General features: G+C 47.2%; 1 protein-coding gene across 2 annotated transcripts in view; it reads right to left on the bottom strand.

The window, feature by feature from the left end:
• SMARCA1 (SNF2 related chromatin remodeling ATPase 1) overlaps window positions 1-21,116 on the bottom strand; it is a 2,209,746-nt gene that overhangs the window by 1,203,522 nt on the left and 985,108 nt on the right. For both annotated transcript variants that reach the window (XM_086918497.1, XM_086918496.1), the window contains one exon: window positions 16,054-16,185. In XM_086918497.1, coding sequence (XP_086774623.1) covers window positions 16,054-16,185 — 132 coding nt within the window. The remainder of the gene's footprint in view (window positions 1-16,053; window positions 16,186-21,116) is intronic.

Raw genomic sequence — 21,116 nt, 5'->3', positions numbered from 1 at the left:
ATTCATATGGATGGTTGCAATAACCTCAAGTATGTTCTGGTGGTGGTTTGTACCTTTTCCAGATGGATAGAGGCCTACCCCCAAAAGGACAATACTGCCTTGTCTACTGCCAAAGTTCTTTTGAAGGAGTTTTTCCCGAGATTTGGTTTGCCGCGCATTGTCTGGTCTGACAATGGGAGAGAATTCGTAGGCCAGATCATGGAGAAAGTATGTGCAGGTCTTGGTATTAAACAGAAATTCCATGCGGCAAACCACCCTCAGTCAGCAGGATTGGTAGTGTGTTATAATGGTACTCTCAAGCTCAAATTGGCAAAGATTCAGGCGAGCACAGGTCTCGCCTGGCCTGGTTCCCTACCATTAGCACTTCTGTCTACGAGAACTACTGTGCATTCCTGTTTAGGTCTGAGTCCTTTGAGGTTGTTTTTGGGCGACCAGCAAATGTCTCAGGAGTCCCTCGACCTAAAAAGTATTCTGATATTCCATACCCAATGCTGATTGACTACTTGCATGACCTCACCACTAAATTACGTGTTCTTCATCAACAGGTTAAAAACGCTTTGCCAGAGGCCTCCGCAGACCCAGGTCATTCCATCCAACCTGGCGACTGGGTCTGCGTGAAAAACTTTCAGCGGAAGCGGAATTTGAAACCTCGTTGGGGCCCACCGCGTCAAGTGCTACTGACTACACTGACGGCAGTGAAGGTTGTTGGGAAAAAGAACTGGGTCCATGGCGTGCACTGTAAGAGGGTACCTTTGCCTTTGCCTTGTGATCAGTGGATTTGTGAGGGCATAAGTGATAATGAAAGCGAGAAAGTGCCTAGATTTGTACCGTTTAGTAGTGCACGCCTGGACCACACAAACTCTGAGAAAGAAGACGACAATGTGTTACAGGAGGCAGTCCCAACACATCTGCGTTTGAACACGGTGAATCCAGAAGCCTTGTTTAAGGACCAGATGATCCCTAATAAGACTCAATATAATTTACGATCGAGGATGACCAAGGACAATTGAACTTTTTTTTGCCTTTTTTACGATTTTTCTGAGTATACCTTTTGTTTTGAAAGACATTTTAATGTGTTTTCTTCCACTATCCATCAAGTTGCAGGGTCACGGTAGGAGTCTTAAGCTGTGACCTGAGTAGTGACCTAGGGTCTGTAGGACTTGTAGTGTCATAGGACGGCAAACAATCACAGCTAAGTGAGCTAGGAAGATTATCGTGAGCAACGCTTTTAGAGTAATGGATATTAAAGTGGAAATTAATGATCAGACTGTAAATATGAAAGAAAGACTTAAGAAATTAATGGTTATTCCATGTGGGATAACCCTATATATTCTGATATGTTTATGTACTTTATTAGCGTTGGGTTGTTTATGTTCTACAGCCGTCACCTATCCCTACATCTGTCTTTTTATCTTTTCCTACTATTGTCTCCCCACATCGGTTTTATACACTTTCAGAACACGAACAGATTTGGAGGACCAAATACTTCAACAATTTGTTTATTCAGGTATTGCATCAACACCAATTAGTGATGAATACTACTAATTGTTGGGTTTGTGGGCTCATGCCTCATAATACAGAGAGAGGCATGCCATATTTGGTTTTTCCATTCTCCTATGAAGGTTCCGCCTGGGCTTATTTGGCTATGTTCTCTAACCTCTATCAAAATCAGCTACGATATCCTCCTGGTAGTCCATATGGTGGTGGAGCAGACTTTAGTCATAGTACTTTGATTAAGGGAATAGTGACTATGGCTAAGATTGCCCAGATTAGTAAGATCCCTATAGATGAGAAGAGAGCATATGATAGAGGGAACATAACCCAATATGTTACTAGCCTTACAGAAAAGGCTAAACTAAGGAGCTCTCCGCCAATTTGGACTCTACCCCATCGAGGTAATTTCTGTTTACAAATTAATGGTCAGAAGTTAAGAATCAGCCAGAGAGGAGTATCTGTTCTCATACTTATGTTTATACCCCTCAGATTCCCTCACCGCTAGTGCCATCACAAGGCACATATTTTATCTGTCACGATAGAGCCTATACATGGCTTTCTACTTATTTCTCAGGAACATGTTATGTGGCTTTTCTTTTCCCCCCAACGTATACTGCTCCTTCAAGTCATTACAAGAAGAGAATTGGTAGGGGAGTCTTTGATCAGAAAGACACAGCAGGACAGGAGGCAGCTGACTTCATTAAAGGGTTGCTTCCTTTCTGGGGCCCAATGGCCAATAGCAGAGACATCAGGCACTTAGCTCGTGTTGTTGAGGCTACCATAAATGAAACGTCTGGAGCCTTGAGTAATGTGACAGCCGAGCTTCAGGCGGATCGTTTTATGACTTTACAAAATAGGATAGTTTTAGATATTATCCTTGCAGATAGTGGTGGAGTCTGTAAATTGATTGTGTCTATTTACTGTGTTTATATTCCTGATAATGCCCCTACGGTATACCAAGCTATCTCCAAGTTGCATACCATCTCCGAGTCTATACAACAGGACACGGGAGATTGGTCTGCGATGGGATGGTTTTGGGGACTACTGTCCACATGGGGATGGAAGATACTAACTTTCCTTGGAATGATCTTGGCCATCATCTTCTCTTGTTACCTTTGTGTGCAGTGTGGACCTGCAATATGTGGTCTTTGAGCCACTATGTGTGCCCCGAAACCTGCATCATGGAAAACAGAGAACATTAGAATGATGCTACAGCAACAGCTCGATGACCTCATGCATTGACATCGATTCAGATTGACTTGAGTCCCTGGTGTATTGCCTGAGTAATGGCAAAAGGAGGGTCTGAGGTTCTCAATTTCAGATTTCGTCCCGTATCTAGCCGCCATTTTGTGTCCTGTCGCTATTTTGTGTTGCCCTCACTCAGGCAGCACGGCAAACAATGTGCTTTTGCTTTTCCAGCTGCTAAGTGTCCTTTCAGTTAAAAAGTAACTCCATTTTCCTTGTTCATGAAACCCGATGTCAGGGTCTGGCTGAGTTCGTTAATCCATGTCTGGTTCGATTGATCCCTGTCTCGGCCGACTATTTGCCCTCTCCTATTCTTTCCTTATACTATCTTATCCGACTGGCCTTCGCTATTCTCTCCTTGTATGCTCCTATTACACAATCATCCTTTGAGACACACAAGTATGTCCTGCCACCTGCAAGAGGGGATTGTGGACACCATTACTGATTAATTTGTTGGGAGAGTTAGCACACGGGGTCCGAGAAAGGGGCGTATTTTGAGATACCTGATAGCTTGTTTTCCAACTTTTCTCATTGGTTCGTTTTGTATGTGCAATGAGTGGGATATTGTAAATGTGTTTGCTATAAAAGATTGTGCGCCACAGATTGAAGTGGCAGTCTCCTTAGAATCCACCCTGCGTGTAACTTCTGGGACAACTGTGCTTAGCTGCAGCTAATAAACCTGGCTTCCACGCTCAACGGAGTGTCTCGTATCTCTGTTAGTTACAAGGCAGCTGAATCCGGGGATTTAGGCATGCCCTGCGCCGCCCGGCCCATAAGGCCCGGTTCTCCAGATTTAATGCTCAAATTGGGCCTAGCCGAAGCCTGGGCGAATCAGGCCCCTATGACTAAGGTGGAGCTAAAAAAGATCTACTGGAACTGAGTTAATTACTAGCTTTTACACCACTCCAGGGCTGTGAGACTAACTGACGAATTTCTTCAGCACAAACAAGTTGGCTACCAGGAACCATACTTAGATTTCATTAGAACACCTAGAGACAGGGTTCTCTACATGCAGTTCAGATTTGGCTCCTTATATTTAAATTCCACGCTCGCTCAACGAGACCCAACAAAAAATATCTCAACAAATTGTCCGAGCTGTGAAGCCCAGCAAGAATCGGTAGCCCATTTATCCTTTGTTTGCCCTGCCTATAAACAGGCAAGGCAAAATGGCTCAAGCCAATCTGTGTCCAATTGGAACAAAGAATCATCTTGTGGCCCTCCGTATTCTGAGAACAGATGCTTCAAGGTCCCTGTTTGTTTGTGGAGTTGCCAAGTACTTGGGTTGTGCATGGATCATCCGCTCAAAAGCCCAAAAGAAAGTAACTGGTCCAAAAATGTAACCAAACCACAATTATTTTGCTATTTATTGCTGCTTACTGGTAGGCCCGAAAAATGTAAAATAGAAAATGTGTATTTTATTCCTTAAAGGCAATTTATTAGTATGGAAAAGTACATCTTTCCCTAGGACGGCCCAGAACTGTATTGTTTTAAATTGTTGTTTTTAATGTTTTAACATTTTATGCAATCCTAAATTTTATATTTGTTGTACGATTCTGAAACGCTTTTATGATACTAGTTATCGAATAAAGCTTATTTGATGATGAATAAATAAACAACACACTTGAGCAGCCACACAACCCAGAACATCTGCAGCCCACAACGGGTAACATTAAAGAGATACATATACAGGAGCTTGACTGACTAATCAGCATGGGGCTTCAAAAAGTGTGATTCCCATTAAATGGTTTATCTTTTTAAGCCAGACCTGAAAATGCTCTGGGGAAACGCCATCACGCAACCAAGCGTGGTGGCGTATGGCAACTGACCTGGCCATTGTACGACCCACAGTGTCCATGGCAGACCGAAATGAAAAATGCGCCATATCATGGCCATCACTTATTAGGCAGGCCAAATCGGCATGAGAGATCCGGGGCAAGGAGGGGAGAAGCCGCTCAACAGCGTCCCAAAAGGGAAAATGTAGCCCAAGCAAATACACACAACGTGTTGAGGGACCGGAGTCCCAAGCTGGCTCCAGAGTGAGAGGAGGCAACGGAACAGGAGTTACAGAAAGAGGTGCCTGAAGCACAAGTCATCCAGCTCCAGAATGGAGGGTCAAACAGGTGGGGTCAGTGGGAGCCGACCGATATGCCACAGCACGATCCACGTGGTCCCCGAGGAGGGCAGTGCCCACGTTCTGAGAAGGATGTCAAACAATGACTCAGCAAAAGGTAACAATGGTTCCACGTTCCCCGCGCCCTGGTGGAGAATATCCAGCAAAGGCTCTGAAGACTCTCCTTGGCCCCGCAAGGCGGTGAAAGCAATTCATCAGTAGGTGATGGACGCAAGCTAATCCGGGCACTTAATAAAGGCTCAGCCACAGGATGAGTAAGCCAATGCTCCACTGGGCCTGCTCTGGAGGGCAGTGAAATGGCTCAGGGGGTGGTGAACCCACCGGGACCACATACTCCACCACTAAAGCTGGAGACGGTATCAGCGTCAAGGTGACGCTGAGCCGGCATCGGACACCTTTGAAAAGGCCCCGATTGGGGGAGTGGAGCAAGTGTCGGTGACCTCCAAAAAGTTCTCGACCCCTCGAGGGGAGCTGGTGTCGACAACCTCCGAAGAGGCCTCGACTCCGCGTGTGGAGCCGGCATCTGTGACCTCCGAAGAGGCCTCGACTTCTCGAGTCGAGCCGGCGACCTCCGAAAAGGTCTGGACTCCTCGAGTCGAACCGGCGCCCTCCAAAGAGGCCTCGACCCTTCAAGTTGGTAACCTCCAAAAAGGCCTCGAGTTGAGCCAGCGACCTCCGACGGTCTCGACTCCTTCAGACGAGCCGGCGTCGGTGACCTCCGAAAGGATCCCGACCATCCGAGTCGAGCCGGCGACCTCTGAAAACGCCTGGACCGCTCAGAGTCGGACCGGCGTAGATTCATCATTCCCCGAGGGGAAGAGAATACGACGTAGCGGTGACGTGCACCGTGCCGTAGCCACCTCCAGCGATGCCGCAGGGAGTCTCGGAAGGCTGACAACCGCGCTATGGAAGGGCTAAACATCGTTGGATGCCCCTCCAGGCCGTGTCCCGGCGTTGCGCCGACTCTGGTGTCAGAGTCAGGGCACTCGGTAGGAGCCAAGGGCAAACCCGCTGGCGGTGTCCCAACCTGAGTCCCTATCCCCGCTATGGGGCACGGAGGCGCACCAGGGAGGGGGGGATGCCTACCTGCGGCGACTCTAGTGTCATAGTCAGGGCACTCAGTTGGCGCCAAGGGTAAACCCGCCTGCGGTGTCCCAACCTGAGTCCCTACCCCCCCTGTGGGGTCCAGAGGCGCACCAGGGAGGGGGGCAATGCTTACCTGAGGTAGGCAAATGACGGCGATTGGCTGAGACTGGCCACGCCGCATGGACGACTCTGCTGGAGAAGGAGACCTGCGTCGCAAGGTGTCCGTTCGGAACATCTGGGCAGACAGCAGCTCCATTAGGCAAACGTTGCACTCCACGGAGTTATGGTACTCTCCCAAGCACCATATACAGTGTTCATGAGGGTCCGTCGTTGGCATCTGTTGCAAGCAGGACTGGCACGGTTGAAACCCACAAAGGGCATCGAATACACTGTTCCTGGACGTGAAAGGGCGTCGAAAAGGCCTGTAACAAACAATAACAGGCCCGAGGTATGACTTTCCTGGATCCGCGTTAGGACGTGGAAAAGAAGCAAACTGACGTCAGCACGCGGGGAGGGGCTTATATGGCTCCATTGAAGTCACTTCCGTGGACGACGTCAGGACAGAGCTGGGCGACCCCCCTCCCGGTGTGCAGAGCTATTGCTGGAGAAAAAAGAATTTCCGGATCTAGTCTGATTTCTGGGGAGATATTCTAAGTTAAGGAATCTGCGGCTGGATGTCTCCATCAGATATCCTTAACAATAACTTCAAACATTCTAAACCCTACTTTGCCCATCCCCCTCCCCGCTCCCAAACCTAGTAGCTGTCTACCAGGTTCACTCCCCATAGCTCCATCACTCAACTTAACATTTTCTCTATGCCTACATGGCATATAATTCAATTCAACTTACACTGTGATATCACAGGGGGGGTGGCAACGCTACGTGAGCTCCCTGCACACCAACATATTATCCAAATCAGGCCTTACTTAGCTGCATCCAGGGGTTACTTACTAATTATCAGTTCTAAATCAGCACAGAATTGGAACAGGTTCAGTCATCAAATAGCAACAACAGTAAAACAACAGTGTGAGTCTCAGCTTCAGCTGGACGTAAAGAGATCCACGATTGTGATTGAGTGGATGTCCGGTGGTAATTTGCTTGGGTTCCTAGAGCCCCTGCTTTTCCTACAGGTGTTTATGCTACAAAGATTCTGAACGTCTGTGAAGCTATTGAAAACCAGTGATTTGCCATTCACATCACCTTTTAGTCACGCTGGATACAACATTTCATAGCTCAGTCCCAGGTTTTGTAATGTCGCTTTCACTCCTGTGAATTTGCGCCGGGTCTCCGGCATGGATAGGGATGATCCTTGCCATGATAAACCTCCAGTCTCCTGGGCTAATTGCAAAACGGTATCACAATCTCTAAAATGCAGTAATCGTGCAAGAATGGATCCGGGCGGGCAGCCAGGGTTAGGTTCTGCGCCTAGTGTTCTGTGTGCTCATTCCACAACAAACGTAGACGGTAAGTGTTTGTTTCAAGTAAGTCCGGCAATAAACAATATTCCTTCTTCCTGTATTAGTGGATTCTGGCACCCGCATTATCCGCACATTGATTTTTCGTTTCTTGCTTCTAAATCTTCATTTTTAGTGGCAATTATTTTCATAACCCTCTCTAGTCTTCTTGGCTGTTGGGGCTGCGCCATCTCGTGATCTGAAACTTGCCCCTCTGCCATGTCCAGCTGAGCTGTTCTCTCAATCAGTCAAGTCTTTTATACAAGGAGTCAAATCGGCTATCTAGTTTTTTGAAGTCGGACCTCAAATCCAGCAACAGTGCGCTTGCGTCCAGTGGGCTGCTGTGTCCCATTATTCAGTTGTTTTCCGCTCCGCCATAGTAATAGTTTGCGCAGGTTCTTGGGTTGTTTGGGATCTCTGCGTGTCATTCCCTTTGGGCACGTACAGCCCTGCTACTCAGGCCCTTTCTTATTATTGATGAATTTTCAATCTTCACTCTTGTTAGGCAGTCACTTTGATGTAATGTCAATGGCTCCGTAAAGGTTGCAGCCAGACCACCCTTTATGAGTTTATCACAGAGTATTCTGGTCTTCACCTCCTTAGCTGCTGCTTTTAGAGTGGTTTCCCCTTATATTCTTCGTTCTGATCAACGGTTCCAGGCCGGTGAAGGAGCGGGGGGAAGGATCAGCCTGTCTCTCGCCCACAGATCCGCTGCAGTGCCGGATCTCTAAATTCATTCACTACCGCCAAACGTTCGCTCTTGTCACTGTTCCATGTTGGTCCGCTTCTCTACTCCCTCTCTCCCCCTTCCTTATCACCTTCTGGATGACCTGCTGCGTTTGTTCGTTACTGGGTGGTGGGATGCAAGGGAGCGGACCTTGCTACCCTCTTCCCGTCTTCGTGAGTGCGGGATGGCGAGCAGTGAAGCGCTATGCGGCAGCTCTACGTTGTTCACCTCGCCATCGCCGAGCCTTTGAGGGTCATTCTCACAGGGCACCCGTACCTTGCACTCTCCGGTGCGGATGTAGCCTGCTCCTCCCTCTCAGCCTCCCAGTTTGCAGTGCAGGCAGGGTTCTTACCTCAGCTTTGGCTTCCGATACACCCCGGGCAGGGGAGGCTATTTCATCAGCGGGCCGATGGTCATCTGCACAGTTTTCTTTCATGGGGCGCTGGATCGCTCAGCTTGGGCCATCCTTTCCCCAGTGCGCACTTTGTCCGGGCTCTGGCACCATTTTGCCTGCGGCCATGTCAGGCTGCACTCGGCTGCCGGTGGTTCTCTTGCAATTCAAGGCATAAAAAGGGGATCCCAGGTCACAGCAGCCGTTCCGCACCCTGGTCTGTAGGCTTTTTCAGGCAACGATGCAGTTTTAAGGTCGCATTTTAGCGTTGATGTGAAGGGTTCTCATGGAGCTTCAGCTCCGAGCAGCCATTATGGTCAATGGTCAGGCCATGCCTTGAGCTCACTGAGACTTCTGATCGCATGAGCATTGTGGTCCATGAGCAGATTCAAGGAGATCAAGGGTTGAACTTCGGTATCATAGCTCCAATGTCCTGGGCTCATTGAGGCAGAGGGAAATCTTGGAAAAGCTGTGTCCAAGATACCTCCAATGAAGTGAAGCTGTTATGAAGGAGTCAGGTGTAACTTCAGCATGTTGCTGGAAAAGCCCAATGATGTCGACAGGTCGGCCGTCGTCGGGAGGTGGTTTGTAAGAACTTGAAGTGAGCCCTCCTTCAGTAGCTGCAACCAACATCCTCAGCTTTGTGAACACCCCAGTTGCACTGGTAAGGCCAATGGGAACACGGTGAACTGAAAGTGCTCTTGGCCTACCTTAAACCGCAGGTAGCGTTTGTGGCCTGTAGGACGCGGATGTGGAATTAGGTGCCCTGCAAATCCAATGACACCATGAAGTCTCTCAGATTGAGGACAGACTCAAATTGGGCCAATATGAACCCTTTGAAAGTTTTCTTCCAGAAGGGCAATTTCAGAGGACGTAGATGTAGGATAGGATAGAGGCCTCCATCTTATTTCAACACCATAAAGTAATGGGAGTAACAGGCAATCCCTATCCCTGATGCTGGCACCCTTTCTATGGCTCCCTTGTACAAGTGAGCTTGTACTTCTTTTCAGAGTATGGACAAGTGGGCTTTTGGGAGTTTATGCAGTGTGGATGGCAGATCCAGGGGATGCAATAGAAAAGGTATGGAGTAAGTGTATTCTACAATCTGGAGCACCTATTTGTATGAAGTGATGCTCCTCCACTCAAGGAGATAAAAAGGGATGCGCCTCCCACCTGCTGATTGTGCGCAGCAGAGAGTAAATTAAAGTACTTTGGACAGCTGCCAAAGGAGGGGCTGATGTTTGGGAAAAACGTTGCCCTTGGAGCCCTGGGCACAATCGGCTTGATTCCCAGCCTCTACCTTGAAAAGACTGGGAGGCCTGTTGCTGCAGAGGTACATACTGGCATTGCCTCCGCTGGTTTCCCCTGATGAAGCCTTGAAAGGGGCGAAGTTGTCTGGAGAACTGGGGAATATGCAAAGTTAGACCAAGAGAGCAGGCAATTGATTTTGTCTCTTTAAACCTGTCCAAGAACAAGTCCGCCTTTGCTCCAAACAACCTAAAGTCATTGACTGGCATGCCCATTAAGGACATCGGACAAGAAGCCCATTGAGCAAATTCAGAGCTGGTGCTAAAGCATCACAATAGTTCAAACTGCCCTACCCAGTCAGTCAGTGACATCATGCCCAATCTGATATGAGTATTTTGCTGCAATCTGGCCATCCAAGATACAGTGTTGCAGGATTAGCCATATTTCATCTGGGACAGCCGGCAGTGCGTCTACCACTATGTCACACAGTGAATGAGAGTACCTGCCCATGAGGCAATTAGTATTGAAATACCTGAGGGCAAGGCTGACAGAAGAAAACAATTTAGAAAAGGGGGTGGTGATGAACAGAGTGTCTGAGTTAAGCAGACCACTCTTACCCAGTCCAAAGATCAGGGCTTGATCCATCACCGTTATTTATCTCACTGCCCCATCCCAGCTCAGAACCTGGCTATATGCAAATCAGTCTGTCCCTGGCCCAGTGCATCATGGGAACAGGGCAGACTAAACTACCAAGCCAATTCTTCACCAGAAAGGAGACAAGCTACCGGGGACCGGTTTCTGGCATTTCAGCCTTCTTCGGCCTGGCTTGCTTGAATCCTGATGGAGCAGTGAGAAAGGGACTCATGTCTGAGTATACCCTGCCACACCTATAGTGGCCAAAAACGATTTAGAAAAGGGGGTGGTGATGAACAGAGTGTCTGAGTTAAGCAGACCACTCTTACCCAGTCCAAAGATCAGGGCTTGATCCATCACCGTTATTTATCTCACTGCCCCATCCCAGCTCAGAACCTGGCTATATGCAAATCAGTCTGTCCCTGGCCCAGTGCATCATGGGAACAGGGCAGACTAAACTACCAAGCCAATTCTTCACCAGAAAGGAGACAAGCTACCGGGGACCGGTTTCTGGCATTTCAGCCTTCTTCGGCCCGGCTTGCTTGAATCCTGATGGAGCAGTGAGAAAGGGACTCATGTCTGAGTATACCCTGCCACACCTATAGTGGCCAAAAACGATTTAGAAAAGGGGGTGGTGATGAACAGAGTGTCTGAGTTAAGCAGACCATTCTTACCCAGTCCAAAGATCAGGGCTTGATCCATCACCGTTATTTATCTCACTGCCCCATCCCAGCTCAGAACCTGGCTATATGCAAATCAGTCTGTCCCTGGCCCAGTGCATCATGGGAACAGGGCAGACTAAACTACCAAGCCAATTCTTCACCAGAAAGGAGACAAGCTACCGGGGACCAGTTTCTGGCATTTCAGCCTTCTTCGGCCCGGCTTGCTTGAATCCTGATGGAGCAGTGAGAAAGGGACTCATGTCTGAGTATACCCTGCCACACCTATAGTGGCCAAAAACGATTTAGAAAAGGGGGTGGTGATGAACAGAGTGTCTGAGTTAAGCAGACCACTCTTACCCAGTCCAAAGATCAGGGCTTGATCCATCACCGTTATTTATCTCACTGCCCCATCCCAGCTCAGAACCTGGCTATATGCAAATCAGTCTGTCCCTGGCCCAGTGCATCATGGGAACAGGGCAGACTAAACTACCAAGCCAATTCTTCACCAGAAAGGAGACAAGCTACCGGGGACCGGTTTCTGGCATTTCAGCCTTCTTCGGCCCGGCTTGCTTGAATCCTGATGGAGTAGTGAGAAAGGGACTCATGTCTGAGTATACCCTGCCACACCTATAGTGGCCAAAAACGATTTAGAAAAGGGGGTGGTGATGAACAGAGTGTCTGAGTTAAGCAGACCACTCTTACCCAGTCCAAAGATCAGGGCTTGATCCATCACCGTTATTTATCTCACTGCCCCATCCCAGCTCAGAACCTGGCTATATGCAAATCAGTCTGTCCCTGGCCCAGTGCATCATGGGAACAGGGCAGACTAAACTACCAAGCCAATTCTTCACCAGAAAGGAGACAAGCTACCGGGGACCGGTTTCTGGCATTTCAGCCTTCTTCGGCCCGGCTTGCTTGAATCCTGATGGAGCAGTGAGAAAGGGACTCATGTCTGAGTATACCCTGCCACACCTATAGTGGCCAAAAACGATTTAGAAAAGGGGGTGGTGATGAACAGAGTGTCTGAGTTAAGCAGACCACTCTTACCCAGTCCAAAGATCAGGGCTTGATCCATCACCGTTATTTATCTCACTGCCCCATCCCAGCTCAGAACCTGGCTATATGCAAATCAGTCTGTCCCTGGCCCAGTGCATCATGGGAACAGGGCAGACTAAACTACCAAGCCAATTCTTCACCAGAAAGGAGACAAGCTACCGGGGACCGGTTTCTGGCATTTCAGCCTTCTTCGGCCCGGCTTGCTTGAATCCTGATGGAGCAGTGAGAAAGGGACTCATGTCTGAGTATACCCTGCCACACCTATAGTGGCCAAAAACGATTTAGAAAAGGGGGTGGTGATGAACAGAGTGTCTGAGTTAAGCCGACCACTCTTACCCAGTCCAAAGATCAGGGCTTGATCCATCACCGTTATTTATCTCACTGCCCCATCCCAGCTCAGAACCTGGCTATATGCAAATCAGTCTGTCCCTGGCCCAGTGCATCATGGGAACAGGGCAGACTAAACTACCAAGCCAATTCTTCACCAGAAAGGAGACAAGCTACCGGGGACCGGTTTCTGGCATTTCAGCCTTCTTCGGCCCGGCTTGCTTGAATCCTGATGGAGCAGTGAGAAAGGGACTCATGTCTGAGTATACCCTGCCACACCTATAGTGGCCAAAAACGATTTAGAAAAGGGGGTGGTGATGAACAGAGTGTCTGAGTTAAGCAGACCACTCTTACCCAGTCCAAAGATCAGGGCTTGATCCATCACCGTTATTTATCTCACAGCCCCATCCCAGCTCAGAACCTGGCTATATGCAAATCAGTCTGTCCCTGGCCCAGTGCATCATGGGAACAGGGCAGACTAAACTACCAAGCCAATTCTTCACCAGAAAGGAGACAAGCTACCGGGGACCGGTTTCTGGCATTTCAGCCTTCTTCGGCCCGGCTTGCTTGAATCCTGATGGAGCAGTGAGAAAGGGACTCATGTCTGAGTATACCCTGCCACACCTATAGTGGCCAAAAACGATTTAGAAAAGGGGGTGGTGATGAACAGAGTGTCTGAGTTAAGCAGACCACTCTTACCCAGTCCAAAGATCAGGGCTTGATCCATCACCGTTATTTATCTCACTGCCCCATCCCAGCTCAGAACCTGGCTATATGCGAATCAGTCTGTCCCTGGCCCAGTGCATCATGGGAACAGGGCAGACTAAACTACCAAGCCAATTCTTCACCAGAAAGGAGACAAGCTACCGGGGACCGGTTTCTGGCATTTCAGCCTTCTTCGGCCCGGCTTGCTTGAATCCTGATGGAGCAGTGAGAAAGGGACTCATGTCTGAGTATACCCTGCCACACCTATAGTGGCCAAAAACGATTTATAAAAGGGGGTGGTGATGAACAGAGTGTCTGAGTTAAGCAGACCACTCTTACCCAGTCCAAAGATCAGGGCTTGATCCATCACCGTTATTTATCTCACTGCCCCATCCCAGCTCAGAACCTGGCTATATGCAAATCAGTCTGTCCCTGGCCCAGTGCATCATGGGAACAGGGCAGACTAAACTACCAAGCCAATTCTTCACCAGAAAGGAGACAAGCTACCGGGGACCGGTTTCTGGCATAAGAAAACATACACTTGGAAAATGTTTCCTTCCACTCTGATTCTCTATGTAGGGGAGATGCAAGAACAATATTAGGGTTAAGGTGTCTAGTAGATGTTTGGATCTCTAAATTCTCTGGAGTGCGGTATTAGGAGAAGAACATCTGGATTCCCCAGGAGCAGGTCTATGCAGCCTTTCCACTTGTCAATTTACCAGAAGGCAAGAACCTAGCTTTGCTTAAGTGCCCACCAGCACATTCGTAATGGACTCATTGAACAAGAGCAGAGGTTTCTTGTCTTGTTCGGCCTGGGTTAAGCAGCTCAGCCAGGACATTTGTTTTTTATGGCCATTGTTGGTAGTGCACCATCTAGAGCTTCAGACTCCCTCCTAATAGCTGTGATGAAGGAGACAGACTCTTCTGTTGCCATAACTTGGCTGGATGAATAAAGGTACATTTCTGGAGATGTAGCCAGGGCACTGGAATCTCGTAATTCTAAAAAGATATTCTCCTCACCACAGAGTTCATCATCATGGTCATCATCAGCAGGAGGTTGTTCAGGGCCCAAATAAGAGTACAGGAATGCTGTGTACCCGAGAGGGTGGGATTGATTCTTGGAGTCCAATAAAACTATTGGCTCCGTTTCAGAAGTCAGTGATGTCAGGCCCGGCATCGAGGTCCGGGGTGGCAGCCTCGGATGGGTCTCTGATGTTGAAGCTCATGGGGCTAGGCTCAGGAACTGACCTCAAAGCGAGATTGAGTGGTGCAGTCAGGGATGGATCCGCCGATAGTAACCAAACTGAGCCCACCTTGGATCCTTAAAGGGCAAAAACACTCCAGAGACATTCAAGGGAGTACTAAAAATTCAGTCTGGGGCTATTTTGAACTTGTGGAGCTGTTGAGGGGTCACTGACGTCCCAGGAAAGTCATGGTGCATCTGAACCAAACACTGAATCGATTCTCAATGCGGGGTGACAACTTTATGCACTAGAGGTACTTGGGGCATTGCACATCTCCAAACAGTGCTAGTAGTGAAATGAAGGGGACCGGTGCTTCAGCTTCTTATTTTTCTTTGACTTCCCTGAACTCCTGGAGTTTGAGGGCGAACGGCCACAAGAGCAGCCTTGGTAGGTTGAGCACAACCGCACCTTAGATCTTCACTGGGATCAGACCTTCTTTGACCTCCTCTGAATTTCTGGGAGATCAAGTCTGGCTTCGTGGTTGTGGATGGCCTCCTGTTTATCTTTGTACAGCATTTGCTCAATATTGATTTGTGCCTGGAGCCGAAGCACTAGAGAGAGACCACGTGGGAAAAGAAAACAGTCAATCTGCCAGGATTCAATGGAGCTCCTGATGTAGTCAGAGGGGACAGAAACAGAGGAATTGATGTCAGCACATGGAGGTGGCATAGGTATAGTGGCCTCAGCATCACAACTAGGGCAGGACAGATCTGACACAGAGCCTGGTGATACCACATACCGTTGCACGAGGGAACTGCTATCAAAAAGATCTCCAGATACAGTCTGGCGCCTGGAGAAATTCACAAAGTGAGGAGTCAGTGTTGAGGCATGTCTATCAGAAAATGATGCCCTTAATTGCATAAGATATCAATAAATGCAACATTTTCCATTTGCTGGATTGATTAGTCTAACACCCTTCATGGTGGACTGCCAAAAATAAAATCCTCTAAAAGTGAGAATGCAACTGTAGGCTTAGCTATGGACTCAGCGATCAATGATCATGTAATGGAAGCCAGGAAGCTCCATCACTGGTAATTAGTATTAATACACGTTAAGGTACTTTGCTTAGTCTTCAAAAGGATCCACAGGGAAGATGCTACTTTTGCTAGTTCTGTCAAAGTATAGAGCTATACATCTCAAGAAGTGACATGCACTCGTTGGGTTGACATGAAGTTGGTTATTTTTAAGCCACAGACAGACAGTTTTCTGCGCTAAGGCAAACGATCTAGATTGACTGTCTATCATTACTTAATTCAAACAATTGCTTGCAGTATGACATTTCCAAAATATCATCTTAGAGATAGATATGTTGTGATTAATGGTGAATACGTTCGAATAGGCACTTTTAACATGTACACATCATCACTCAATTTCCTGCTTTGAAATCCTTGTAGTAGCCATTGGTAGTATTTAGGATAAAGCCAGTGTAAATAAAAAAGTAATGGTCAAACACCATCCAGCAGAGCAATAAATGTAACAGTTAAAAAAAATGGAAGCTTCATATAATGAAAGGTATCTTTGCAATAAGGTGACAGTTGCATATATAATTTCACCGATATTAAATTCAGTGAATAAAAAACATTTGCAACTATACATGCTACAATATTCTAAAAATTGAATCTACATACACTTATATGTAAGAATACTTACATTAGCAGAATTGAAGACATCCGGCAGCAAAAAGTTGAGTAATGCCCACAGTTCATGAAGATTATTCTGTAGGGGGGTTCCAGTTAGTAGTAATCTATTTGTGGTCTTGAATTCACGAACTATCTCGGACAGCTGAAAATACAGAATAAATAAGACATGTCAAAACTAAGGAAAAATATAAGAAAAATGTATATGTGTAAACTACCAAAATATGGACTACAAAATGTTGCGGGGCCAAAGATCGCAGCGTAAATATCGGTGAACAAAACAATGTGACAGTTAAGTATATACAGGTAATAAAGGTTCATTATACTTAACTTTGCATAAGTACCTTTACAAAATATATATTATGAAGGTACATATATATGGTGTTTAGAATAGTCAATTTATACTTCCCTATATGCACTTACCATAATGTTATTTTGTTTCTCAATATTTTAACTCCGCAAGACTTTTGTTCTCGATATTCTGACATACAAACACCAAGAAAGAAGCCACTTTGCTAGTAATACTCCCATGGAAAATTCCTCAGTTTCCATCAATGCGACTTAAATTTCCACCAGCAAATGTGAGCAATGTAAATGTCCCCTAAAAGTAAGGAGCCATTGTCCATAACCATGTATTTAGCCATCTTCACTTGCTTGCTGCCTTTAAGTGAAAACCACCTTTTGCATAGCAGACTGTTGCTGAACTAATGGTGCCAGATATGGTGGCGAATCAGTCACTCTAAATGGAGTTCCCCATATGACACCATTATGTGGAAGTGCCCCCAGACAACAAGATGAAAGTTGGAGCTGGAGCATTTTTTCCGTAAGAACATCCACAAACCCAAAGTCTGAGAACTCTGCTCATACCTGAGGCTAGAATAGTATTTCTGGCATTCCTTAGCGGATTTTCATTCACTGCCCTCCGCTAAACCATGGCCTAAGGGACATGAACAAGTCTGTATAATATGAAACCATCTCAAATTCACTGAAGTGTAGAGCATCCAAATGAACACATGGCTCTTTATGAGTTCAAACAGCTTGATGCGGCACTCCTAACCTGACAAAGTGGTCATCCACACCATTCCCAAAGTCACTGCTCAAACACTCAATTAGGAACAGAAATCTTCCTATCTCACTCCTTTCATGTAACACACGTAGAATCTGGAACAACCTGCCAATAGATGATTTACTTTTAGCAACAATACAATACAATCGAACAACTCATGTGCAATTACTCCATGTATTACGTTGACTCATTATTTGTAAGCAATATCTTGATATTTATGACCATTGTTCTCTATTTGATGACCCCCAGTGGGCAATACTGTTCTTTTGTTCTTCCTCCCATGTTTTACTTTGTATAGCACTCCTATGAACCTTGGGGCGTCGTCTGTGCTCCGGAAAAAACGTACATAAACCTGCTACAACTTGGCTTATATTTACTGTAGTGGCTTTCTGCGGAGAAAAGCAGCCACTGGGATTATTCTGTAGCTGGAGGGGTAATGTTCCAGCTCTGTCACTCTGCAAAACCATGATTTGTGGGGTTTACATTTCAATTGTTTAGGTGCGCTGTAGAATAAGCACCATCACAATGAAGCGCATCCGTACTATCTGAGTATGAAAATCGGTGTTCCTCATAACATGTACATATATTGTCTTTCCATGTTGCTTTGGAAACAGTGGTACAGGTTTCTTGATCATTATGTCTGTCTAACATTGCTTCTGTCCATAGAGTACATAGGTTGGGCAGGATTCTGTCAGCACAATCCCAGCACAGCCTGGCAGCTCTTTAGCAACATTGTTACAACCAGCTATGATTCAGCTGCTTCGCAGGAGGTCCTTTGCGGCCAGACTCAGATATTGTTACTGATTGTGGTTATGCCAACACGCTGGCACTGTCAACTTCGTGATGCGTGTTTCCAGCAGTGCAATAGAACACACCTGGTTGCTGAGGCAATGGGCCGATTGTAGGTGTGTACATCTTCTGAGTGACTAGACAGGTGGACCATAATATCTTAGTTTTTTATTAATGACAGAATCAACCAAGGTTTGAGAACACATGACATTTCTAGAATTTCCAAAGCAGGTCTTCTCTGCCCAAGTGCATATATCCAGCATAGTCAATGTCAGGTACGGAATTCTTATTAATGGGGACAAATTACATCACATAATCATTACGTCTCCTCTAACAGATTCTTGGGAAATCATTTAAGAATTAGGATGACACTGTGAGAAGTTAGCCTGGCATATGATGTCCACTATTCTAGTGGGCACCTTTCACCAGTCTAATCGACCCTTATTGATGGTGGTTGTAAAGTCAACCTTATAGACAAGCTATCCTAGTGGTAGCATGGACCAGCAGTCATAGGCTAATACTTCAAAGAGCATGTGAAGCAAGCTGTTTTACCAATTATAATCCCTTGAGTACCAAATGAAAGGACACCTACCACACAAGGTATATATCAAATACATATGTATTTATTTCTAACACAACCCCTCTGCACTCTTTATGAGGTCAGAGATCGAAGTACATCACAAGTTACTCAATTAGCTTACGATAAGTTGCACAAATACAGTTATGCCCTAGGGGCCTAACAAACCATATACTAAGTAAGGGGTATAAGAACCACAACAGAAACAGTGAGTAGGCCTAGGGCCTAGGGAATCGCTGGGGCTACACTAAACAACCAAAGGTTAGGAAGAAGGAGGACCACGGGAGACGCGTGTAGTGTCTAAACACAGTCGCGAGTTACCGTTGACTTATAATGGAGAACGAAGAAGTTACAAAGTTACTGTTTAAGGGCACTTCCAGATGGACTACGACAAAACCCCTTTTAGACTATGACACTTCGATAGTCAAGACCTACAGGAGCACCGGAGTACTCGTGTTACCTCCCCCAGGGAAGCCGGGTGCATAGGTGCCTTTTGGTGTCGGGTTTCGTCGATGCTTTCAATGGAGATCTGAAAAGAAGAGCTGCAGGCGGCCATAGGAAGAGTGTCCGGGTGGATCCAAGGGTGGATCGAAGTTAGGAAGAACCTGAAAGCAGAGGGGACAGAGTCTGGGTCACTAGCCAGTGACCAGGAAGGAACCAGGCGATGTTGCGATGATCTCAGGTGAAGAGGTGAAGCTTGTCTCTGCAGCCACGAGGACCAGGAGGCGTCGATGACGACCAGGAGCTGGATTCGAGCTGTCCCACTAAGGATCTAGTTGACTGCGGTGTCAGTATTCGGACTGGACCCAACAAGCCTTGGCAAACGCAATCCACGCAGGAAGTGAAGATGGGCTTCGGGTCAGACCAGAGAGGTCTGAGGAGCTTCTCCTTTGCAGGGAAGCTGGAGCAAGCCTGGAGCAATCAGGAAGGCAGCTTGGTTTCAAAGGTTTGTCTTCAGGAGGCGTATTAGCCAACAGGCTAGCACCTGGGAAGACGCGTTGAGCTGAAATGCAAGAGCAGGCCCCACGCGGCACTCGTGGAGTGTGGAGGGCTGAGCTTCAGTGCAAATGGTGCTCGGGTCTGGGGCTTCTCGTACCCCAATGCACAACTTCGAGTTACCTCAGGAGTCGAGGCAGTTAGCATAATGAAGGATGTCCAGGGTGTCTGGTCCCACGTCTCTCCTGTCCGCCACGGGTCTCAGCTTTGCTGTGGATGTGGGTCGGAGTCAGAGAAATCTGGAAGTCTAGTTCCTGTGTCGCTGAGTCTTCGGGTCCCGGTGGGAGCGTTGACAAAGCAGACTGGCAAGTTACTGATGGTGCCTGTTGGCACAGGGTGGTCACTCCTTGATCACAAGGGAGATGTCTTCAGTCTTCTAGTCAAAATAGAACGTCGAAGGTCCAAGAGTTCTGTATCAAAGTTTCGTTCCAGGATAATCTAAAGTCCTGGAGACACAGCTCCTATACTCATACTAGGAAAAGGGGCTGGATTACCTGCTAGGTCCCTCCTATGGTTGGACCTGGGAAGGGGGTGGTTACACCCCTTTCCCTTTGTCCAGTATTGCGCCACAGCGGGGCTGGAGTGCCCCAGCAACTGGTTTGAACCAGGCTATGCATGGAGCACCTTGTGTGCCCCAGGCAGTGTCTCAAAAAGCATCTGCCGATGCAGCCCTCCCTGTCCCAATACACATCTGCCTGTCTGGGGAGGTGCTGGCACCTCCCTGGACAGGAAACCTATTGTCCAGGCCTCCCCTGCCGGAGTTTCGTCCAGCAGCAGGGGGTCAGACTTGTGTCTGTGGCAGCAGCATCCATTTTGTGATGCTGGGGCTCTGTTTAACTTTAACTGGGAAAAGCAGTAACATACATGTCTTTTCCCTCTCGAAGGGTGGAATGCTACCCCCGCCGCCAGAATTGGCAGGGGTAGTATTCCAAAGTGTTTTTGACACCTTACAAGAAATGTTTTGATAAAACAAAACCAAAGTTAGCATTAACCGCAAGGATTATAATGCATTTAAGATTATATGGTAGGGCTATACCATAGAACAGCTATAAGAAGATGGTTCCAAAAGCTGCAGAGGGGCTCAGCTCATGCTAGGGCACCATATCACATAAAACTAAGCACTCAGCTTCCAGGATTGTCGAGGCCTACCATAGGAGTGACTTATAGGTGCATATGTGTCTATATATATTGGTAGATATAGGTATACTATATCTAAGTAAGGGGTGATTACACCACCTTACCCAAGCTGAGTGATCAGCCTATGGTGTCAGTTTGGATGGCCAGCCAGGGGTGGCATAATACATGCTGCAGCCCCTGGCAGGCCTTGCATGCACCTATGCCCTGGGTACCTATGGTACACTTATAAAGGGGCTCACCAAGGTGACCCAATACCCAATCGGGTATGTACCTAAAGTACATGGTATCAATTTAGAGAGAGAATAGCTGGGCTATGGGTCTGATTAGCAGGCCCACAGCCACACTTAAGTCGAAAAACCAGAAAATCACAGCAAAAAGTTGGGGGTGACCATAGGAAGCAGACCCTACTCTCCTACAGACCCATACACTGTTGGTCTTGAGTTTTGGGGTCAGGAGTGGCACCTACCATTATCAAAAATCGGGTTACCCTATAAAGTCAAAGGGACCTAGG

This window comes from Lissotriton vulgaris, chromosome 4_1 (assembly GCF_964263255.1).
Source record: "Lissotriton vulgaris chromosome 4_1, aLisVul1.2, whole genome shotgun sequence".
NCBI classification, from domain to species: Eukaryota; Metazoa; Chordata; class Amphibia; order Caudata; family Salamandridae; genus Lissotriton; species Lissotriton vulgaris.
Note: the sequence above shows the minus strand (reverse complement) of the source record. Positions and strands in the feature narration are given on the sequence as shown.